Here is a 13012-nt window from a genome sequence, read left to right on the forward strand (position 1 = left end):
GCCCTCCCTCCAAACAGAACCAGCGGCAGGCACATGTTCAGCTGGAAATCTCCTTCCTTAGCCCCCAGGCCAGGGAACCCCTCGCTCACGAAACGCGGTCGTGGGACCAGCCACCAGCCCTTGCTCCCTACTGCCCCCCAATGGCCCTTTGGTGACAAGACACCACGTGTGCACCTAGGGTGTGCCCTCTAGCGCCCTTCTCACGCTCCTGAAACCATTCAGAGTTTTATTACAGCTGCTTTAAGTGGCTGGGGCTTTTGCCAGGGCCTCTCAAAACCCAGAGTGAAACCAGTTCCTCACTGGGAACCCTCAGTGGGTGGCTGCCTTCTCCCCAACATCGAGTGCCCGAGCAGCTCTCTGCAGCGTGGCCACCTGGCTGCACAGGGACGCACACGCACACGCAGGCACCCAGCACCCCAGAGATGCACCCACACGGGGAAGGGGGCCAGGCAAAAAGTAAAACCAAGGGAAATAACACCATTGGGTGGGTTAGTTCTCTGGACCGGCTATAGCAAGCTGGTGTGTGTGTGTGTGTGTGTGTGTGTGTGTGTGTGTGTGTGTGTGTTAAATAACCAATTATTGCTTTAACAATCTCTTGTCACTTTATTTTTAATTTTTTGGCTGTGCCGCGTGGCATGTGGGATCTTCGTTCCCCAACCAGGGATCGAACCGGCGCCCCCTGAATTGGAACCACAGAGTCTTAACCACTGGACCACCAGAGAAGTCCCACCCTGGTGTGTTTTTAAAAAGTAAATATGGGGGACTTCCCTGGTGGCTCAGTGTTTAAGAATCTGCTTGCCAATGCAGGGGACACGGGTTTGAGCCCCGTTCCGGGAAGATCCCACGTGCCACGGAGCAGCTAAGCCCGTTTGCCACAACTACTGAGCCTGCACTCTGGAGCCCACAAGCCACAGCTGCTGAGCCCGTGTGCAACAACTACTGAAGCCAGCACGCCTAGAGCCTGTGCTCCACAACAAGAGAAGCCACTGCAGTGAGAAGCTCGCACACCGCAACGAAGAGTAGGCCACACTCGCTGCAACTAGAGAAGGCCCGTGCACAGCAACAAAGACGCAACGCAACCAAAAATTAATTAAAAAAAAATTAGGGCTTCTCTGGTGGCGCAGTTGTTGAGAGCCCGCCTGCCGATGCAGGGGACACGGGTTCGTGCCCCGGTCCGGGAAGATCCCACATGCCGCGGAGCGGCTGGGCCCGTGAGCCATGGCCGCTGAGCCTGCGCGTCCGGAGCCTGTGCTCCGCAACGGGAGAGGCCACAACAGTGAGAGGCCCACGTACCGCAAAAAAAAAAAAAATTAAATTAAATATGGAGTCTTCCCTGGCGGTCCAGTGGTTAAGACTCTGCACTGCCAATGCAGGGGGCAAGGGTTCAATCCCTGGTCAGGGAACTAAGATCCCACAAGCCTTGCGACAAGGCCAAAAAAAAAAAAGTAAAAAAAAAAAAGTAAATATGGCTGCTTATTGATGTTTCGAGTAGGAGGTGGCTGCCTGCACATGATGGGGACGTGCTGCCGCTGTCTCCAGAGTGGTCACCCCAAAGCACGGTGGCGAGGATTCTTCAAAGCCACAGATTTTTCCAGACGTTCCCCGCAGGCTATGTTCATTCTGATCCTATTCCGGATAAACCAGTGGAAGACTCATCCTCAGAGTCTGGGCTTCACAGGTGGAGCAGAGTAATTTGTAAATGTTTATTAGAGGAGTCCTCCTTGGCAACCTGCTCTTTATCCTCATGGAAACGAGATCTGCCCTCTCCACATCAACTGCTGCTAGGGGACAGGTGGGGCCTGGCCCCAGCCGGAACCTCCCCGACAGCTCAGTGCTCTGATTGTCCTTAGGTCATTGGTCCATTTCACCCACTGGTTTATGAGACATGGGAGCCTTGCCTCTAACCAAGCGTGATAACCAGACAGAGTTAGACTCGGTCGTCACGGGACCAGAACAGAGAGGACATTGCAAGAGCTGTTCACTGGGCACTCTGTGAGCCTTAGAAGGGTCATTAAATGCCCCCGAGCGAGGCGGCTTCCCACCCACGCAGAAGCAGCCCGCTCTGCCCTCGGCTCACCTTTGGCCATGAGACGGGGCTCTGGGAATACCTGGGGAGCTGCCAGGGGGAGGCGCCCGCAGGGGCCCTGTAGGGGAGGGATGTGGGCGTCCCTATTTCACAGGCCCAACTCAGAGGACCAGCTGAGACCTCCTAGTCAGGTCTTGCACGTCCCTGCTGGGAAACTGGCTTCTCGCCTCAGGCCCAGAGCCTCACCCACCCAGGCATGTCTCAGCTCCTTGCCAAGGCCTGACTGGCCTCCGGCTCAGATCCCCAGAATACCTGACCCTGTGTGTCACTGGCCTACCTACATGCCCCGTCCCTGACTGCTTGGACTGTGGCTTGATTGGGGTCAGATCAACGAGAGTCACAGAGTTGGGGACCCAGATGGGGCTCAGAAGCAAGCAGTGGTGGAAAGGAGGAGAGGGGCCTCTGGTTGGTCAGTTTTTACCGAATTTCGACCCATACTGAAAGTTCTTATTTAAAGGGACAAGGAGTCTGCCCAGTTTGTGCCGATGGATGGGAGTCCTTGACCTGAGGGGGAAACCTGAACTCTCGCGGTGAGCGTGGGCTTGTGGGTTACGTGGCCCCCTCCACTCGTTCCTGGCAGCTCAGGAAAGCAGGCTTGCATTCCCAGGAACTGCCCTCCCTACTCTCCACACCCTTCCCCACATTTGTCCCGGGGAGCTCATGCTCTGGTGTGGCAGCTTTTCAAAGTGATATTAGGGCTCGGGGGATAGGAGTTGAGGCAACAGCCAGTCTGTCAGGGTTCAGTAGAGTGTGGGCCCGTCACATCACCCTTTCGTTGGCTCACCATGTTTATTGAGGACCCACCACGTGCCGAGTTCCTTGGGGACAGAGCGGTACACTCAGCCCCAGCCCTGCCCCGCAGGAGCTTACAGTCCAGCCAGCTGGGCCCAGACAGGCGGTAGGACAGCCCACCTTGCTGGGGGCTCACCTGCTGTCTTCACATTGACTTCTTCAGTAATGCCCACCGCTTCCCCACATCCTGCCACCAGAATCGGTGCCATGGTCATCATGGGTTTATATGGCATAGCTCAATTTAGTGACCCCCCCCCCATCAGCTCTATCTTCTTGCTCCTAGTGCCCTGGTCCTAGTGCACAGGCTGTTGGACCGGAGACCGGGGGGAGGACTCGCAACCTCCCACAAATGCTCAGCGAATCCCCATGAGATGCTGGGAACACGACTGAGAGTGGGCCACAGATGCTCCGGCCTTCTCCTGGGCTCCACAGCACCCCACCACCACCCCTGGACCTTTGAAGGCTCTCTGGCTTCCATGGGGAGGAAAGGAAAGTCTTAAGAACAAGTTGCTTCCAGTTATCTGTCCTGACAGTAGCAGAGAGCAGTTCAAAAGAGAAAATGAGAAAGGCGGATTCCTGTTCCTTAACCTGCTGTGTCACCCCTTGAATTTCTGCTGCTCCAGGACATGGGACCTGCTCACCTCACACTGGCACACCAGCTCTGTGCTGGACCTGGGCCCTTCAAGGTGGCAAGCTTCCTTAAGGCCACAGGGTACCCTCATTCTTGTCCCACCCCTTTTTCACACCCCAAGACCACCTGGCCTGGTGTGTGGTACACAGGTGTTAACTTAATGCTTGGGGAAATAAATCCTCCCCAAGACTACCTAAAGAAGTCCCCACCCCCAGGGACACAGAGCCCCAGCTGCATCCTGTCCCTATAATTGGAAGCTTTAGGCAGGGAGCCCAGGAGTGGAGGTCATGGCTCCCCAGCCTTCAAAGCCCCTCAGGCCATTGCTGCTGTGTGCCCAGAGGTTAGCAAGCTGAGCTGGCGAGAAGGCAGGTTCAAGCAGGGCTGGGAGGGTGGTGACCAGTCAGAGCAGACTGCTGCACCTGGCTCAGGTGAGCTCCTGGCCCAGCCCTTGGGTTGGTGCCAGCACTGGGGCAGGTGTGTGGGCTGCCCAGGCAGCAGTGGCTGGCCCAGCTCTAGAACCCTTCCACCAACTGGGGTGGGAGGCTTTTTCTTCTCCCTGCAGCCACCTGCCCCTTCACCTCTAGCCCAGACACCCCAAGTTGGGACTGAGAGTGGGCCTCTCCTCTTATTTCCTGAGCCTCCATGGAGGTCAGTCTGCCACACAGCTCACAAACATCCGGGTCTGGCCAGGTTGTAGGTACCAGGCTGGTCCCCCGTGGTGGGAAGGAAAGCCGCCACCAAGCGCTTCCTCAGTCTGTCCAGCATTCCTGGTCCCACGCTGTCAGCAGGGTCCCGTGGGCCGGCCAGGGGACTACCAGGGCCGCCAGAGGCCTGGATCCCGAGGAGGCGCAGGTGGCAAGGGCGCGGGCGGCGGGGAGGGCGCGGGCGGGCCGCAGGAGTTCCCCGCGCGCCCGCCGTCGGGGGTGGCGCTGGCCGCCCTCCGGCGCAAGTGCTCCAGCAGGCGAGCGCTCACGGCGGGCTCCAGGACACGGCGGGTGTGTAGCACGCGGGCCAGGCGCGCCAGGCAGGCTCGGTAGCCCTCGCGGTAGCTGTCGGAGGGCGCTGCGGACGGAGAAAGGCATGAGGCGCGGGGTGGAGTGAGGGGCGCGGGGCGCGGAGCCGGGCCGGGGCGGGGCGGGGCAGGGTCACTCACTGGGCGCTGCCGTCGGGCAGGAGGACGCAGGCAGCTCCTGCAGGAAGCGCACGGTCATTTCCAGGATGTCCGCTTTCTCCAGCTTCGAGAAGTGGGAGCTCTGCGTCCGGCCAGAAGGAGAGGGACAGAGAAAGGGACAAACAAGACAGAGCTCCGGCAGGCTGCCGTGAGTACCGCGCTCCCAGGAGCTGGTGCCGGGCCTGCCGTAGCCCGCGGTGGGTCGGCTCCGCCGAGCCTGTCCTACCCGGGCTCAGCCTCGGGCGCCGCGCGTTGTCCCCTCGTCGGCTTCTCCGGCAAGGGCATCTCGGCCCGCCAGGCCTCCTCGCCCCGCGCCCCGGGAGCCCCCTACCCCCAGCCCCAGTGCGCCCGGCCTGTAACCGAGCGCCCCGGCACTCACCTCCCTGCCCAGCAGCGACAGGATGAGGCCCTTGAGCTGGCTCAGGCTCTCGTTGATGCGCGCGCGGCGGCGCTTCTCCAGCAGTGGCTTCAGGCTCTGCAGGCGGGCGCGAAGGCCGCGGTTACAAGGGTCGCCGTCCAGGCCCCCGCCCCCGCCGCTCTGCGCCCTGCCGCCAGGCCCCGGCTCCTACCTTGCGCAGCTCCGCCGGGTCCCCTGCCCTCCGAGGCAGCCCCATGCTCGGCGGGAAAGCGGCGCCGCTGCCGGGCCCGCGCGTGGGAGACTTGTGCCCGCCCAGACACCGAGCGCAGACCGAGGCCCGCAGAGAGGTGTGGTGCGCGGCCGGAGCAGACGCCAGTGGAGCGCGCGCCACGCCCGCAGCCCGGCTTTAAGGAGGCAGCGCGCCCGCTCCGCCCCGTCCCGCCCCGCGGAGCCAGTCCGCCTGTGGGTCCCACTTCCGCCTTTGTTCCTGCGCGGGGTTGGGGCGGAAGGGGGCACGGCGGAGGCCCCGAGTTCCCGCTCCAGGCCTTCGAGTCCCATCTGCTGCGATCCCGGGGCGCCCTCCTCCCAGAGCACCTGCAGGGGTGTGTGTGGGCGCCATCGAAGCCCTCGCTGCCCTGACCCTCGGGCAGGAGGCGAGCGGGTGGCGCCAGGCCCTTGTCCCTTCTTGTCCAACGCCGCCCTTCTTCCCTCATTCGGGATCAGCGCCTCCTCTGAGCCCCGCCCTGGGCTTGGGCAGGTTACCCAGCGGCGGCAGGAGCCCCAAGTCCCGGGCCTCACGGAGCTACCACTCGGGTTTCTACTATGGGGAGGGACTCGGCCCACCAGTTGTTCTGCGGGGCTGTAAGGGGAGACTGAGGCCCGGAAAGAGACCTCAACTTGCTCCAGCTCTAACGACTGGAAACTGGCCAGGCAGAACTAGGGCCCCGGTGGCTGCATAGAATTCTCCGGCCCTCACCGAGTTAGGGACCACCTGGTTCCCCTGTCCTCGGTTTTGAACGGGGAAACTGAGGCCCAGAGAAAACGAGGCAACCCAGGAGCGCCCGGAACTCATTTTCATTTCACTGGCTCCAGCTCCGGGCTCCCACCTACAGGACCGGCGGAGCTCACGTGACGGGCGGGGCGGGGCAGTCCTGGGCGCCAGCTCTTTGCTGCCCATCTCCTCCGTCCGGGCCCGCCTCCTCGCCGCGTAGCTGGTGCTGCCGCAAACTGGCTGGGCGTCCCCCGCCCATCTGCTCGGAACTGCCCTCCGTCAACCGGCTGGCGGACTGCCGGGCCGACCCGCGGGCGGATGGCGGGCTGGACCCACCTAGCCAGGCCGGGAGGAGGAACCACAGGGCGGAGCCTACCGGCGCTGTCCTGGGTGCTGGACGGGGCCCCTCCCCTCCGCCGCGCAAACCCCATCTCCGCGCGCCACCTTCGACGCTCCGCCTAAGTCCCCTCGGCCGCGTGCTCCCCAAGCAGGGCTTGAGAAGACCAGCGCGCCCATCAGGAAGGAGCCCGGAGCATCCGGGCGAGTGGGAGCTCACGCCACCCGTACCTGACTGGCCACCACTTATGGAGCACATGCTGTATGTCAAGCGCCTTTCGGCCCTCCTTTCCATTATCCCCCTAACAGTCCTAACTATGAGACTAAGTCAACACATCTAGCGGAGCAGAGCCTGGGCATGCCTGAGCCACTGTCTCCTCAAATTGAATCGTTGAGCTCAGGGTACCTATGGGCCGGCCTCCTCCCCTTGTCGCCTTGGGTAGGGGTCCCAGACCCCAGCCGTCATAGGTCCCATGGGAGAGTGAGGCAGGTCTGGCATGGTGAAAGTGGCTGGAAACCCACCTGGCCACTCAGGCCCAGAGGCTCCAGTTTAGGCGGGTGCCATGGAGCACAGGAGCCCATTGCACGTGGCGCCACCTGGTGTTGGTCCCAGGGACTTGGATTCCCACTGTTCCCGGAAGCCTCTTCCCTCTAAGGCATTTCCAGCACCATCCTGTGCCTGTCCTGCTACCCGCTGGGTGAAATAGCCCAGTGCACAGCCCTCACAGGGCTTCAGTGGGGAGGTGGGGGGTGACGGGGAGGGCGGGGAGGAAGGGCACAGGATGTTTCAAAGTTGCCGATGTGCTGACTGTGCTCCCACAGCTACACAGCTCCTATCTTCTAGCAGTTCTCCCTCCTGTCCAGCCTGCTGTGCCTCCCTCCAGCTCCCACGAAGGGCTTCCGGCCAAGCAGGCAGGGTGGTTTGGCGCATGTGTGCTCTTCTGGCCCGCTGCCCTCCCAGGGCCATCCTGTCCCCTTGGGGAGGGGTCCTGGCCCTGCTCTCCGGGCAGCTGCTCTGGCGCACCTCCCCATTGCCCCCCAGCCCTTGCTTTCCCGTCTCTCTCCATTCGGCAGCCCCGGGCCCTCGAGCTCACGATTGACTCCCCCATCTCAGACAGACAGCCAGCGGCAGCTCTGGGTGCTCTCTGAGGCCAGGGGCTCTAGATCCGGAAACCGGAGCCCACCAGGCATTACTGTCCTTTTCCCCTTCTCTCCCTCCCTGCCTCGGGGAGGATACGTGGGCAGTTCTTGGGGGTCTGGAGGGACCGAGGAGGGCTGAGCGCCCAGCACCCATGGCCACCTGCCAGGGCATAGACCCAGAGCCCCAGAGCCCCTGAGGGACTTGTTAGGCCTGTTCCTAGCACACGGCCTTTGCCCTTGAAGTCTCGCACGCCTGGAATGCGCCTACGTACGCACCTTTGAATAAAGCCCAGCCCACCGCACCTCCCCTTTCCCCGACTGCCCACGTAGCCCCTACAACTTACTAAGTCCCCGTTTTCCTGCTCTGATCACACTTGTCACTCTCTGGAACTGCGGTCATCGTTTGCTGGCTCGTGTCCCCCAGCGCCTAGGAACTGGCACTGAGTGGATGAATCAGTTCGTCTGGGGGCTCTGCCCGCCAGCGCATGGACGGCTCTGATCACCGGGGTCTGCTTTTTTTTTTTAATATTTTGGCTGCACGGCGCGGCCTGTGGGATCTTATTTCTCCGAGTAGGGATCGAACCCGCGCCCCACGCATTGGGAGCGCCGATTCTTGACCACTGTACGAGCAAGGGAAGTCCCGGGGTCTGCTTTTCGACCGGAGGTAAATATGGAGAGAAGTCCCTGGGCGCACCGCCTCTGTCACCGGAGTCCGGCCCTCGGCGCTGCTGCGGCTGGCGGGCGGGCGGGGGACTCGGACCGCGGCGGGCGGGGCCGGGCGGAGGCGGCGCGGGGGGCGGGCCCGAGGCTTAGGCTGGGCGCCGCGGGGGCCCCCAGCCCCAGAGCGCGGCGGAGGCGGAGCGGAGCGGGCGAGGCAGCGCGGGGCCGAGGCCGGGCCGGCAGCCGCTCCGCCTCCCCACTCGCAGGCCCCGACGGTCGCGCCGCGGGCTCTCCCGGTGCCCGAGGACAGACGCATGGCGCCCCGGGAGCCGCGCTGAGCCCCGGGTCGCGGCGCCGCGGGCGGCACCATGGCCCTGGAGCGGACGCTTCAGGCGGCGCGCCAGGGCGACCTGGACGTGCTGAGGTCCCTGCACGCCGCCCGCCTGCTGGGGCCCTCGCTGCGCGACCCGCTGGACGCGTTGCCAGTGCACCACGCGGCCCGCGCCGGCAAGCTGCATTGTCTGCGCTTCCTGGTGGAGGAGGCCGGTCTGCCCGCAGCGGCCAGCGCGCGCAACGGCGCCACGCCGGCCCACGACGCCGCCGCCACCGGCCACCTCAGCTGCCTGATGTGGCTGCTCTCTCAGGGCGGCTGCAGAGTGCAGGTGAGTCCGCGCCGCGCACGGGGCACCCGGGGGGGCTTTCTCCCCAGGAGAGAGTTCTGGTCTGGAGCCCTCGGGTCTTAAGGGGGGTGGGCTTGGGAGCTCCCTCCAGAGGGCTTGGGGCGGGGTGGGCTCCCCGGGTTGAGAGTACCCGGGCAGATGCCCTGGCAAGCCCTGGCCACTGCCTAGAAGAGCATCTGGGTGATAGGAAACCAGAATGGAATGGGGCTCAACTGGGGGGGGGGGGAACACAGTGATCCAGGGAGTCCTGGAGAGTGGGCAGGGGAGGGGGACAAAGGGCCTGGAGTCAGAAGCCCATGTCCTCCAGGATCAGGTCTGGGAAGTGGCAGGGGGCCGGGGTGGGGTGGGGGCGGTTTGCACAAAATCCTACAGCCCACCCCAGGCTGAGGTGCGTGTGCCCCTAAGGCGAGGGGAGGGTGCAGGCTGGTAATGGGGGGGCCTCCCAAGGACCTGAGCTGATCCCAGGACATCGGCACCTTCTGGCCTCCCAGCTGCTTCAGCCCAGCCCGAGTCTTCCTGCCCTGAGACCCCACTGGGTCTCAGTCAATGGCCACCAGGCTGGTGTTAGCCAACCTGGCCTCTCCTGATCTGGAGAAGGCAGCTCAGGCCCTCACGTGTAGCTCTCCTGCTGAATCCTGCTGGACACAGAGCATCCAGCAGGTTCCAGGCCCGGGGATTCAGGTGCGCCCCTGATCTCCGGGAGCCGCCAGTCCACGGGGGCAGTGAACAGCAAGCACACAGTCTAGAAAGTAAACCAGGTAACGCCAGGTACTGCTAGGCCACGTGGTGGGGAGCGACGGGAGCTGCGTGGGCAAGGTGGCCAGGGAAGGCCCCTCCGTGGAGTGACCTCTGAAGGGAGTCTCGGCTGATGGGAGGGAAGTGGCCAGGTGATGACCAGAGAACTCCAAGCCCAAGGAGCAGGGAGTACAAAGCCCTGAGGGGGACGCATCTTGTCCTGTAGCAGGGACGGCAGGGAGGCGAGCATGTTTGCAGCGGGGTGAGGGAGGGAGAAAACCGCAGGGCCGGGTCCCAGAGGGTCTCATAGGCTGGCGTTAGGAATTTGCCCGATACTGTGGTTGTAGGGCAAAGCCAGTGGAGGGAGGAACAGAACTGATTTCCCACTTACAAGGACCACTGTGTTAACTGGATACAGAAGGAGAGGAAGCAGGGCCGACTCTGAGCTGGCTGGCTGTGTCCTGGCAGTGCCCAGACCCCATCCCCCCACCTCCTGGCCTCAGGATGGCCAGGCCTCCCATCCCACCCTTCCTGGGAGATGGCCTGGCCCCTTATCTCTGGGCTAGCTCTGTTATCAGGAGTTCCTGGCACATGGTCCCTGCCCACTCTTTTGGGAGGTGGCATGCCTTCCCGATCCCGGTGTCCGACCTTGGCCAGAAGCCTCCCCAGCACAAGGAGCAGGCGGCCTTGTGCCCGGCTTATCAAGTCTCCCACCCTCTTGCCCCAGCGGCTTGGGTGCTGGGGGCGAAGTGTGTGTGTAGGGGGAGGATGACCTAGATCCGGGGCCCTGCTCAGCTCAGGGAGATAAGCAGCTTTAGGGTACGGGCCATAGCACGTGAGGCTCCTGGGGCCTACGTAGCTGTTGGAGCTTGGAGACAGGTCAGAGGCCTGTGATTCTCTCCTTACTGCCACCCTCACCCAGAGGCCCAGAGCCATCAGGACCCCCTGGAGCCTCAGACCCACAATCCCCAAGGCCAGTGGGAAGTGAGGGCCTTTCTCAAGAGCTGGGGCACAGGGCATACTTCACTATGGGCCTGTCTGGGTCACCCCTAGCCAGCCTTTTCCCCTGGGCTCAGGAGGACAGACTGCACCTGTCTCTGGTTTTCCCCAGGCATTCCACACACAGAGGAGTCTCAGCATCGTCCTCCGCTTCCTCTGGACTGTTTTCTCTGCCCCCCCTTCCTCCCTGCCTCTCTTCTTGCCCAACAGCCGGTCTGTTTGTCCCCCACCCCATAGCCCCTAACTGTGACCTCCCCGTCGTGCCCCTGGGCCCTGTTCCCTCTGTCCCCTCTTTTCCCTGCATTTCTTAGAGGAGCTTCAGAGGTTCTCATGCTACTGAGATTCACCTTCCTTAAGCTCAGGGTCTCTCCAGCACCCCCTGCCTCGGCCACACCTGTTCCCAAATGCCCTCTCTCGGGGCGGGGGCGGAGGTCCACGGCTGCCCCACCCCCTTCCCCGAGCCCCTGCCCAGCTCCCTGCCCACCTCTCCGTCCCCCCACGTGCTTAGTGCTGGGAGCTCATTCTGTTCTAGAACCGGTGCCCACTGTCCCAAACTCCCAGCCTCTGAGTCCAGCCTTCTGGGTGTCTGTCCGTCTTGGCCTGCAGGTCACATAAGCAGCGTTTGCCAACCCCCTCCCGCAAGAGACACGCACACCTGGATGTTCACGGAAGACGCATTCAACACTCCTGGGCCTAAACCATCAGCCCCTTTGGGGTGCCTGGGAGGGGTCTTGCCCAAGCCCTTCCCAGGGGCTGCCTCTATCCCACACGTACCACCACTTGCTGACTGCCCCGGCACTGCCCACCAGTAGCCAGCGGCAAGGACATAGCCTGTTCGGGGCAGGGGGCTGGGAGCAGGGAGTCCGCTGGTGATGGGGCAGTTCTCTGCACTGAGGTTGGGTCGTTGGACATGCGTCAACCCGGAGGCCTCTCCCCTTGTGAGACCTGGGGACGAAGAGAGGGAGCAGGCAGGGGTTGGGCGCAGGGGCTGCTCCCCCGACCCCTGACAGCAGGGCCCAACAGCCCACTCTTCCTGGCCCAGCGGCTCCCTCAGGTGTCCCCTGAGCACCTGGGTGACAGGCAGGTGCTCCTGCTGGGGCGATGACAGCGTGCCCTGCGGGCCTCAGAAAGCCCAGCATGGATGGCATCGTGCTGCCGCTATGGACTGAGCTTCAAAGAGGGCCAGTCAGGTGCCTGAGGACAGAACTGCCCCAGTGGCTGGTGGGATGCAGGACGCGGTCCGAGCGGGGGGTGGGGGCAGGGCCAGGCCTTAGGACTAACGGGCTCTCCTCCCACAGGACAGAGACAACTCTGGTGCCACAGTCCTGCACCTGGCTGCCCGCTTCGGCCACCCCGAGGTGGTGAACTGGCTGCTGCGTCATGGCGGTGGGGACCCCACCATGGCCACAGACACAGGCGCCCTGCCTCTTCACTACGCCGCCGCCAAAGGAGACTTCCCCTCCCTGAGGCTCCTCGTCGGCCACCACCCTGAGTAAGGACCCTCCGCTTCAGGGGGCCTCTGGGTGGGGCGGGCCAGGGCTCTGGGGGGTGCCTGTAGTCGGCCCTGCCCCTCCAGCACGCCGGGGGAATTAGTGCTTCTGGGCCATCCCCGTGGCCAGGGGCCTGGCCAGAGACAGCTCCCACCGAAGCTGAAAGTTCTCCCCTCCTGGTGGGCAGACACAGGCCCCAGAGCCCTGCAAGCAGACACTCCCCCGGTACGAGCTGCACTCGAGCCGCAGCGGCTGTGCACGCAGACCCCTTGTGCGTCTCCAGGGTGCTTCCAGCCTGCAGCAGGCGGCTCTCCGGCTCTGACCTGTGCTAATCTGCAAGACTGTCCTAAGTGGGACGTAGGGGTGAAGAGCGTCTCCTCGACCCCCAGTCAAGAAGGAGGGGGAGCCACGTCAGTTACCCAGCAGTGATGGGAGACTCCTGGGCCCTCAGCCCCCGCCTGTCAGAGGGCAGCTTGTCCTCTCCTGTGGCCGGTCAGCTCATTCCCACTCGCCAGGGGGATGGGGCTCCCGAACCTCCCCGGCCCTCGCGAGGAGAGCGGCTGGTCTGAGAACGCAGCTGAGCAGTGGGCTGGGCACGCCCCAGGGTGGGATGGGGTGTGCAGAAGAATGGGGTTCACTGAAGAGCACGGGAGTCGTGGGGACGGGGTCCTGGGGGAGGGAGGGAGCCAGGTGCACCCAGAGGGAGGCAGGGGTCCTGGGGGAAAGCCACCAGACCCTGTCTGAGGGAGTGGGACATCAGTGGCCCTGGGGCTCTGCCTGGTGACCTTCGTCAGTTCAAGGGGGTACCTGGGAAATAAGTGGTGACAGAGGACCCAGCCTCAGGAGGAGAGCAGTCACAGGGCGGGAGGGTCTGTCCTTACCCCTGGCTCCACTCCTAAGGGTGCCTGCCCGGCCACTGGGCACCAGGGAGCAGCAGGAGGCC

At 63.6% G+C, this 13012-nt stretch overlaps 2 protein-coding genes across 5 annotated transcripts in view; one reads left to right on the plus strand and one right to left on the minus strand.

Moving 5' to 3' along the window:
- Window positions 1-2824: 2824 nt before the first annotated feature.
- HES2 (hes family bHLH transcription factor 2) lies at window positions 2825-5398 on the minus strand. Of its 2 annotated transcripts, none has more exons than XM_060027851.1 (4): window positions 5250-5398; window positions 5060-5155; window positions 4663-4744; window positions 2825-4571 (listed from the first exon to the last, which is right to left on the minus strand). In XM_060027851.1, the coding sequence occupies exons 1-4, from the start codon at window positions 5292-5294 to the stop codon at window positions 4321-4323; spliced, it is 474 nt and encodes a 157-aa protein (XP_059883834.1). In that variant the 5' UTR covers window positions 5295-5398; the 3' UTR covers window positions 2825-4320. The 2 variants fall into 2 exon arrangements, with proteins under 2 accessions (XP_059883834.1, XP_059883762.1); XM_060027779.1 differs by having other exon boundaries at window positions 4663-4762.
- Window positions 5399-8533: 3135 nt separating this feature from the next.
- The window catches only part of ESPN (espin), a 30698-nt gene continuing 26219 nt past the window's right edge, over window positions 8534-13012 (plus strand). For all 3 annotated transcript variants that reach the window (XM_060027986.1, XM_060028077.1, XM_060028167.1), the window contains exons 1-2: window positions 8534-8827; window positions 11878-12071. In XM_060027986.1, coding sequence (XP_059883969.1) covers window positions 8534-8827; window positions 11878-12071 — 488 coding nt within the window. The remainder of the gene's footprint in view (window positions 8828-11877; window positions 12072-13012) is intronic.

This window comes from Delphinus delphis, chromosome 1 (genome assembly GCF_949987515.2).
Source record: "Delphinus delphis chromosome 1, mDelDel1.2, whole genome shotgun sequence".
Lineage (NCBI taxonomy): Eukaryota > Metazoa > Chordata > Mammalia > Artiodactyla > Delphinidae > Delphinus > Delphinus delphis.